General features: G+C 54.6%; 1 protein-coding gene across 1 annotated transcript; it reads right to left on the bottom strand.

Annotated features, from left to right (window-relative positions):
* Positions 1-530: 530 nt before the first annotated feature.
* LOC114645656 (D(4) dopamine receptor-like) lies at positions 531-9,409 on the bottom strand. The gene is made up of 4 exons (XM_028793482.2): positions 8,785-9,409; positions 5,540-5,652; positions 2,995-3,476; positions 531-802 (listed from the first exon to the last, which is right to left on the bottom strand). Exons 1-4 carry the CDS (start codon positions 9,037-9,039, stop codon positions 603-605), a joined length of 1,050 nt encoding a protein of 349 aa, XP_028649315.1. The 5' UTR covers positions 9,040-9,409; the 3' UTR covers positions 531-602.
* Between the last annotated feature and the right edge of the window lie 697 nt (positions 9,410-10,106).

Here is a 10,106-nt window from a genome sequence, read left to right as displayed (position 1 = left end):
CTGCTGGACCCTAAGCACTTGACCACCAAACAAGGCAGGGAGAGGACGACACACTCCAGCTACTGTGACACTAAGGGGCACCACAACACAATTCAGCAGGGTCTCCAAGACTCCTTTCAGGTGCCAATCCAAAGAGTCACCCGTCCGTCCACGTTTGTCTCGTCTCCCTGTCCCCATTGGTCCTCCTTCACCAGCCACTCCCACTGATGACGACGGTTAGCATCATGAAGGCTGACCTCCTGCCGCATGTTGTACCCTCACTTGCTCGTTGTCATTGTCATTGTTCATCTTCAGTCACTTTTGCTCATTTTCATATTCATCCAGTTCTCCTCCACTTGCTCCTTGTCACTTGTGCCCTTCACTTTGAGCCCTTTTGTCACACTTGTTCACTTTCACTCATTCATGCTGCCCCCTTCACTCGCTTCACACTCATTGTCACACTCATTCACCTCCTTCATGCACTCCACGCCCTGTCGGTTCATCGCAGACCCCCAGAGCCTGACACAAAGACCCCGAGGAGGGAGGCCATCTTGTAAGCAGTCCCACCGTTTTTAATGAACCAAAGTGCCCTTTCGTTTCTCACACTGGGGTCTCCACATTTGCTAACAGCAGCGCAGAACTTTGCGGAAAAAGTTCCTGAACTCGGCGTTGAAGACGGTGTAGATGATGGGGTTGAGGGCGCTGTTGACGTAGCCCAGCCAGGTGACGATGCTGACGAGGCGCGGCGAGATCCTGCAGCTGGCACACAGGGCCCTGGTGATGTGCACCACGAAGAAGGGCGTCCAGCAGAGGAGGAAGGCGCCTGCAACAGACGAGAGGAGCACAGGTGAGATGAGCACAGGGGAGGTCACACGTCACTGGCTGCATTGTCACTGGGTCACCTATAGGTGGTGGGCAGGGCTCTGTGTCACTGGGGGTTCACCTGCGTGGGGGTCCTGCTTGTAGGGTGCCTCTCAGTCACCACAGCCTGTCACCCCACACTTAACCTCCCAGTCCAGACTCACATTTGAGGCCCTGAAAGCCTCCTCTAATCTGCTGCCCCCTGGTGGCCCGTGTGTACATTGCATTTTCCTGAGTCCCCACGTTGCACTCGTTGTGTTATCAGTAATTTGTAATGTAATGGCATTTACCTGAGCTGCCAATCAGTGAAGGGCGCTATATAGAAGTAAACTCAGTTGGAAATCAGGGTAGGGATCTGTGCAGTGCCATCTGCTGGAGAGCTGGGGAAGTGCAGGGAATCTGCTAAATGACACCACACAACCACAGCACAGGACAACGGCAAACTGGCCACATGACTGGTCTGCGCTGGCCTCAGGGAGTTTGGAAAGCTGAAGGCAAGGGTTCAAATTCCAGGTGTGGTGGAGTGCGGGCATCAAGCAGAGGGGAGAGGAAACTGAACGGCGGTCCGGTGAGACCCTGACCAAAGCGGGATGCCTGGCACTCCTGCCTCGTGCAGCGAATGTACTGGAGGGTCTTTAAGAAACCGGGAGTGACCTCAATCTGCAGGGCAGCGCCAGGGGCGCCTTCACACTGGGAGTTTAACCAAAGGCAGGTGCCCACTCCTTTCTCTAGCGGGTGGTCTCTTCATTTCATCCTATTGCCCCACTATGCCCCCCCACTGTCCAGTAATGGGGTCTCTCCTTCTGCTCTTTCCTGTTTCATGTTGCCAGACTGAGAAGCACCGGTCAGTCAGTCAGATGAATTAAAAAAAAAAAAAAGTGACTGGCAGGAGGCTGTCGGGCATCCAGACTGGACACTTGGGGACACATCCTGAAAGTGACCTGCGGGGGTCGCCCAGGGGTGACCCACTTGTCCTCACTTTCTTGGTCCTGTCAGATGGTCAGTGTGTCCTTCTTTTGTCTACTTTAGTAGACTCTGTGACTTTTTGAAAGGCGCTATATGCCATCGAGACTGATTATTACTTGAATAAGGTGACACTTCTGGACTCGGCTGTTCCTGCCAATCAATAACTCGAAATAATAATAAAAGGACCCCCCGACCCCAAACTGGGAGGTCACAAGTGGGGGGGGGGCTCACTTGTCCCATTTTCTCTTTATTTATATGCAGACTCACGGGTTCAAATCCAGTGCCCACCACTGTGTGGCGCTTGCGTGTTCTCCTCGTGTCCGCTGGGGTATTAGTGCCCTGTGTTTGCCCTGCAGTGGATTAGCATCCCATTCAGATCCACTTTCAGGCTGGTACCCAGTGCCGTGGTGATGCCTCCTGAGTGCTTTGTGAAAGACGCTATATAACTTGATAAGAAGCAAGTAGGAGAACAACTCCCAGCCTCATGCCCATCATGCTGTGCCCCGCCGAGAACAAAGCACAAAGGTGCCATAATTGGCCTTCTGACGGCTAAGCGCTTGAGTGACCATGAAGGGCCGTCTAATCCTGTAATGAAGCGGGATCAGCGGATTTGAGGGGCCGGGAGGCACGCGGTCAGCGCGTGATGGCAGCCGAACGCAGGAGAGACACGCGCCTCACATTGGCACATCGCTGACCCATAGGCGGACATAATGGCCACCGCTCTGGCAGGACTGCATCAGCGGGCTTGGGCATTTGTCTTTGTGAGCGGGCATCGGGCCCTGGACGTGGTCCACCACTGGCACGAGGCGCCTCATTTTCATGATGTGATGAGCACTGGCCATTCCTGGTCATTCGGTGGCACTGAATCATTTTCAGGCCCTGGCCCCCCCTGGTCAAAGGGTTCTGACCCCACAGGCTCCTCTCACCCTCCTTGTGGTGGGACGTCCACAGTAGAAAGCCCACTCTGAGGCAGTCAGACAGCTAAGATGAACTGGGAATGTCAGACGGCGATGGACTGGAGGGGCCAGCTGGTGGACTTGCCGCCATATCAGGGTGGACAGTGAAGCTCAGCACCCTGGCCCCCCTGCAGCCCACGCACACCCTGCCCGAGTGGACCGCCCGCTGACCCCAGTGCCAGTGCAGTGCTCACTACGCTCACACACCCCACCAACACTCGGCCGTACTTACCCACGACGACTGGCAGCACCCTCATGGCCTTCCTCTCGCGCCCGTTGATTTTCGCCCTCTTCCTCCTCGAGCCCGGCTGGGCGTACTTGAGCTGTGGGAAGGAGACGGTGTGCACCGGACGCCCCTCCTCCAGCTGTGCACCCCTCTCGATGGGCGGCGGGGGCTTGCGGCAGGCGGCCATGCTGCTCTTGAGCTTGGCTTTTCGGGACTCCTCCCACTGCCTGAGACCCCGGAACATCCCGCAGTAGAGGAGCAGCATGATGGGGCAGGGGATGAAGAAGGAGCAGACCGACGAGTAGACGACGTACTTGTCGTCCTCCAGCTTGCACTCAGTGTGACGTCGGCGGGGGACGTCGTTGATGCCGAAGATGACGGGAGACGCCACGGCCAGCGCGAACAGCCAGGTGGTGGAGATGAGGACGATCTGCCGCAGGTCGATGTGCCTCCTGTTGTAGTTGAGCGGGACGGAGACGGCGATGAAGCTGCAAAAGAATACAAAGAGTGGGACGGGGTGAACGTGAGTGAATGATGCAGGGTGGCGCAGCGGTTAGCACACCTACTGCACTAGCGCCATCTGCTGGCTTTCAGTGCACATAATGATTCATTCTATTTCTGGGGCACCATTTCTGCTCTCACCCATGTGATAAGCCTCAGACTGTACAGCACGAGCGCCACCTAGTGGTTTACAGTGGAAGTCCATGCCACGTAATCAGGCCCCATTGCCTCCGCAGCCCCTGGTCAAATTGAGTAGAGAGCTGGTCAGAGGTGAAGCCCAAGCTGTCATTTTATTTTTTGTTGTCTATAGCGCCTTTCCTTCCCGGTCCAAACCGCTCCGCTCCGGTTCTGACCCGCCACCTTTGCACAGGCGTCACACTTGTTGGCTCTGTGATGTTAACAGGCAATGTCAGTCAAGGACAGGGGAAGGGGGCGTGGTCTTTACGGGGTGGGGCTTGTCTGAGTAAACACTGGCACCGCCCCCTCAGCCCGGCTTTACTGTCAAAATAGCCCGGTGACGTTATGGAGTGCGGTGGGCAAACAGGATTAGCAGATTAGGGACGATTTGTGGCTAATCGTCTGCTTAACCTCCTCGTGGGCAAAGGCGCCCACTTGAAAGCCAATGACGCTGACCGGCCAGAGGCTCACAGTGCGGCACAGACAGGAAAGTGCTGGAAGTGTCCGGAATTATTAGTGGAACGGCGGGCTGGAAGTTAATGAATGGCCTCCGGTTGAACAGCCAATGGTCACCCAGCATGTCAGCTGCCACTCTCCTGTCACCAAGGCACTACACAGATTGGCAGCATCTGATCCAGAGCAATGCAAGCACCTGGCCACCTGACAAAAAACCCGCTAACAGCTGGTAAGCCAGCCAGGGTACAAACTCGGGTCCAAAGGCTGTGAGGCAACATGCTGCCCACTGTGCCACCACCAATACCCAACTCCCTGCCAACTTTCAATTCAAGTGTTTTCATTACTGAGTTTTCTGGGGGTCTCATCTTGATTTTTGTGGCCTCAGCTTGCCCAGTGCTGGCAATGGTGCCACTGGTGCTGCTCCACAGAACCCGGGTGATGGTAGGCACTTGAACCCTGGCACATTTCATTCTGGGTGGGTCTCCTTCCAGGTCACAGCACAGCTCCATTGTTTCTGTCAGTCTTGCTGTGTGTGTTCATTTTCTAATGTTTGATGAAAGGTGCTATATGAGCCAAGGACCGTCAGCTCCATGAAGTCCTTTAAGGTTGGGCTCTGGACGTAAGGCACTATATTAAGGCTGTCTGGCACTCACTGCTTGGTAGCTGCCCGCGGTGAGGTGCTGTGTCTGGTGTGCTGACTTTGTAATGTGTGATCCACATGAAAGGCGCTATATCAAGACTATGAAGCAGCTCTATAAAATGATGGCTTTGGGAAGGTGCTATATAGTGTGAAGACCACCAGCACCCTGCAAGTGGAGTTATTAAATGAACTCTGAGTAGTGGGCCTGAGACCCCGGGTTGTGCTGATCATGTCACGCCTCTGCTTATATAGCGCCTTTATGAGCACAGACCTGCAATGTATTCTTATGCTTAGCACGATGTGTGTGTCCTCGGGTCAGGTCACACCACAAGGAGGACAACTTTCTGGGTGGCACTCCAAGTTTTTGGCTACTTGGCCACCTGCCTCTTATGGATAATCAATGGTGACAAGCTGACTTGTCCTCGACCTGTTCCTATGCTTTGTGACCTATTTTCTCTTCACTCCAAGGACACTTTTAAAAGGTGGAATGGGTCACCTGTGCTTTTAAAATGTGACAAGTGCTCCATGATGGCCGGAAAGCCAGCCGACGAGTGGCACTGCCTTGATGGAGGATGTCAAGTTGTGTGTGACAGAAAGATGACAGGTAGGGCAGCCTGTTTCTGTGAGGTGAGGAGAGACGCCATATTGTACTTCTGTCACCCTGCGGTGCCACCTAATGGACAAAGGCTGAAAGGTGTATCCCTGTCCCCAAAAGTGAGGAGCGGCCTATGAAGACATGTGGGAGTGTGAGGGGGCACTAAAGGGGTCCGTACCCACCGGTCCACGCTGATGGCGCACAGGTTGAAGATAGAGGCCGTGCACAGCATCACGTCCATGGTCATCAGGGCGTCACAGAGGCCGGTGCTGAGGGTCCACACCCCACCCTGGAACTGAAAAGAAAGATACATCAGCAGAATAAAGCGCCTTTCATGATGCAGTGTGCTGCTTTAAGTGCTACTCTGTCTTTATATAGCGCCTTTCACTCCAGGCATCCTCATAGGCTGTGCCGCCGACTGACCCATCCTCCTGTCACACAATGCAGGGTGACTTTCTCGCTTGTCCTGATGTGTTTCTGTCAGCTGTGGTGCTGACTCCAGAAGGCGCTATAAAGATGGATGAAGTGAATGAGCTTCTTAAAGATAGCCCCGCCTCCAAGGGCATGCTCACCTGATTGGATATCAGAACCCTACAGGCCCCACCCACTGGGCGTCACTTCTTGACTTTGTTCTAGATGGGGGCGTGTCCCATGGTGGTTGGGTGTGGCTCTGGTCCTCCAGGTCCCTGAACTGGATTTAGCTGGTTTGAATTCAAGCTCAGTCCGGTCACTTCTTTGTCTTGAGCTGCTCTCTGTGTTTCTGTATGACAGGCGCCATATCAGGTGACACCACCTTGGTAACGACCCCTGCGACTGTACTCACTGTGAAAGGCACTATATAGACTAAAGACTGATTAGTTAACAGTAAAGGAGAGAAAGTCACATAGATATAAATAAATAAATTAATTAATCAATAAATAAATAAATAAAGAGTCATCTGGACAGCCCTGTCATGTTTAAGGTCACACAACATGATGTCCTGTTCTGAGCGAGAGGGCAGACAACAACAAACCGAAGCCGAGAGTCGCTCTCTTCATTAAATGAGCTCAACACGGCTGGCCTTTTCAAATGTGTCCCCAGCCCTGTGACGGGCACTCGTCCTCCTCGTCCCCCCTCCACGTCTCTTCGGCCAGCTCTGCTCTGCCCATTCAACATGAAACAAGAGTCGCGGGACTCCTTGAGCTGTTCGTCTGTCTACGTCACTCCTCCTTCTGTGTTGTCACCGCCTTCACTCTGAGGTGTGACTTGTCTGACTGGCCTTGGTGACGCCACCCTCAGCCCAAGTACACATGGGCAGCAGGAGAGACAACACGAGAGACTGGTTGAGCCGTTCAAAAGCTGATCCTGCTGTTTCTAGAGACCTTAGCCACTGCTTGTGTATGGTGGAGCTCCCTGGCTTGACACTGTGCGCAGTCCCCTTAGTCACCACTAGAGGTACTCATCCACATTCTTCACTGTGTAGCCCCCCTCTAGCCGCTTTCTCGATGCCACGGGGACTTTTGATCCACAGGGTGCCTTTCTGCCCCCTTAGGTGTCCTTCTCTGGCCACCTGCAATATCCAGAAGTGCAGCCTCACTAGCGCCACCCAGAGGATGATGATGCCCATTAAGGTATAAATATGAAATTCACCTTCAGGACTCCTTGTGGGGTTGTGTTGGCATAAGATGTCAAGAAGGAGCCACCTTGTCATTCATGCTCATTTTTATAGCGCCTTTCAGTACAGAGCACTTTGTCAGTGCAGACCTTTGAGTTTTTGATGTTTAATTCACTTTCATTTTTGAGGTGTCACTGAGTGTCTAATGCACGTCATTGTGACCCACTGACCCTTCAAGTGCCACATCATGTAAGAAATATGCCGCCAATTCCTCAAGATGGAGAGCTCAGCGCTATGTGCCATCTGCTCCAACTGATTGACGATTAGAGGAGCTGGCCTCTGGAGAATGCCAACACCATAACCACTCTGGCACAGTGTTGGCACATGTGGTGAACAAAGCAGGGAATGAAAAGAATGAAGGGACATTCAGAATGTGGCCATCAGTGAGGAGTCTGTGGGCACCTGGAATTATAATGCCCCCCATACCATCCTGCACTCCTGACTCTGCCCACTCATCTGGCATGTGGCTGACTGTCAGTCAGGTGTGGCCATCTGCTCAGGTGACAATAGAGGGCACTGTATTAAGACTATGTGGTGCCTGTCTCTGAGGTCCTCTCCAAGTGGCAGGGCAGAGCACCGCCAGGTCCCTTGTGCCACCTCACAGCTTCAGATCATTAAAGACGGTGAAACTCCGGGGGTGCCAGTATGCACATCAGTGTGCCAAGTCTGGGTCACTGCTTATACCGTATATAGCGCCCTGAACAGGATTCACACCTTGAGTTTGAGAACTAACTGGCCTCGCCATTTGTCCCTCTGCCTACTTTGGGTCATTCTGAAGGCTGACTGGAGGAAAGGGGCACAATGGCGGTGGCATCCTGAGTCTCACCCCCCTCATTGTCCTCTTGCTTTGGGTACAGAAAGTCGGAGCCCATTCAAGGAACACTGGGGGGGACAAGGCAGGAACCAAACCAGGGTGGGATGCCACACGCCAGCCATCTGAGATTCAAACCGAAGTGTATTGAGTTACAGTTAAAAACGCAAACTCCAAAGAAAACGTGAAATTAAAAAACAACAAAGAAGTCTCGACGTCCTGCAAGTGTAAAGCTGACGCGAAATAACACCGAGGGTGACAAGTGGCCGACGGAGCGACAAACCGCTTGGGACGAACCGAGCCTCTGATTTAAGGCGCTACATTGTGGGACGGTGCGCCCTGAGAGGACCTCGAAAACTAAATGAGATGACGTCACGTTACTCACCTTAGTAACCCCCTCCCCCAGTTAGCTCCCCTCGGACGTCAAGGAAGACTCCTTACGGGGGGGGGGGGGGTCTGCCGAGCTGAGCATTCGGAGCCCGGAGGACCGCACGTGCAGGTCCAGAAGACCCCCAATGTCAGTTCTGATCTGAAGTCTCTTTAGGTTCGGCTCGAAAAGAAAAGAAATAAACGAATGAGAGGACAGGCCCGGCCGGTCGGACGTCGGGGGTCTCAACTGTCCCCGTCGCTATAAAGTCGCACAAATCGTTTGAGACCCCTCATGAAAGCCCGATCCCCTGTCACTTGCACATGCCACGTGCTCCCTTCAGAAGTGAAGGGGGCCACCCGTCCCGCCGCGATTTAAACATAAAGAATGGCATTCAGGGTGGCAGTTCGTCCTGCGCGACAAAAGACCGTGCTGACACCGCCACGCACTGGTGGGCTCTTTGTGAAAGGCGCTATACAGGCACACTCTCTAATTCCTCACCAGTCCTGCTGGCCCCCAAGGCGGCTCTCCCACTTCTCTAAGGGGCCGCTCGCCTCACCCCTCCGCTGTGCCCCCCCGCACTTCTCTTTCTTACCTCCGAGTAGACGTAGAGCGGCAGGACCAGGACGGCCAGCAGCAGGTCGGCCACGGCCAGGCTGACGATGAAGTAGTTGGTGGTCGTTTTCAGCGCTTTCTCCGTGCAGACGCTCAGGCACACCAGCAGGTTGCCGCAGATGATGAAGATGATGAGGAGGACTCCGAGCACCAGCGCCGGGATGTTGTGTTGAAGTTGCGGTGGCGGCGGCGACAGGCGCCCCGGATCGCCGCTGGAGTTGAGCTCACTCTGCATGGCCCCCGAAGCCCCCGCAGCTACAGTCCCCCTCGGATTCCTTCAGACCGACTCTCATGGAAGCTCCTCGGGCGGCCGCCTGTCCGGCACTGCATGGGCGCTCTTCTGGTCGTGACGAGCGCTGCTTCAGCACCACGGCCAGTGGACAGAGCCGCTCGGTGTCACCTGTCATGCAGACCGCTAATCCGAGGCGCTGGCGGCGCTCCGGCCGGGACGGGGGACGAGGACAGGAACACGCGGCTCTTCGCCTCGCCGCCGCCGCCGCCGCCACACGCGCGCTTGCACGGAGAGCCCGAAGTGAAGGACCTGAGCGGAGAGGAGCGGCGGCTCACGCAGGAAGAGAAACGGAGAGCGCAAGTGAGGACCTGAGCGCCCGCTCTCGGGTGACGGGACAAAGCCGATTAACGCGAGGGGGTCGCCTAAGGAGCGGGGGGCAGGACGCACTCGGCGCCGCCGCGTCTCCATGAGCCTGCCAATCGGACTTTCAGCGCTTGGAATGAATCGTCGACAAGGAGCGAGCGGTGAGATCCGCTTGATTCAAGGACTGGGGACCCCACCCTGGAAGAGAGGCCCGTTCACCCAGGGGACGCCATTTAGGGGCTGTCACGCCAAGCCACTGTGTCGCGTCACTTCCGCTGACGTCAGTTCAACTCAGGCTATCTTTATATAGCGCCTTTCACTGACGGCAGGCTCAGAGCGCTGTGACAAGTTGACAGGTAGCTACAAATACAAAGTTAACAGATGACAAGTGACACAGAGACACCCCCGAGTTTAAACAAAACGGTCTGAAACCGATTAATAGAAACGGCGTGTCCCGGCTGTGGAAACGAAAATCCGAAGAAGAAACCAACAGAGAACTGTCACTGAGGGGGGCGAAAAGGGGGCAAGCAAATGTGTGAGACTGCAAAGCCACGTGTTGTGTCACCACTAATGTCACTTTGTCACACATCATTCACAATTCACAATATCCATCTACCTAAGGCTGAGACCCACCTGGCCACTCAGTGTGGGGCACAGTGACAACAATAAAAGGGATGACAAAGGATGGCATGGAGATACCAGAAGGA

This window comes from Erpetoichthys calabaricus, chromosome 2, assembly GCF_900747795.2.
Source record: "Erpetoichthys calabaricus chromosome 2, fErpCal1.3, whole genome shotgun sequence".
In the NCBI taxonomy this organism is placed as follows: domain Eukaryota; kingdom Metazoa; phylum Chordata; class Cladistia; order Polypteriformes; family Polypteridae; genus Erpetoichthys; species Erpetoichthys calabaricus.
This window is presented reverse-complemented; position numbering and strand designations above follow the sequence as displayed.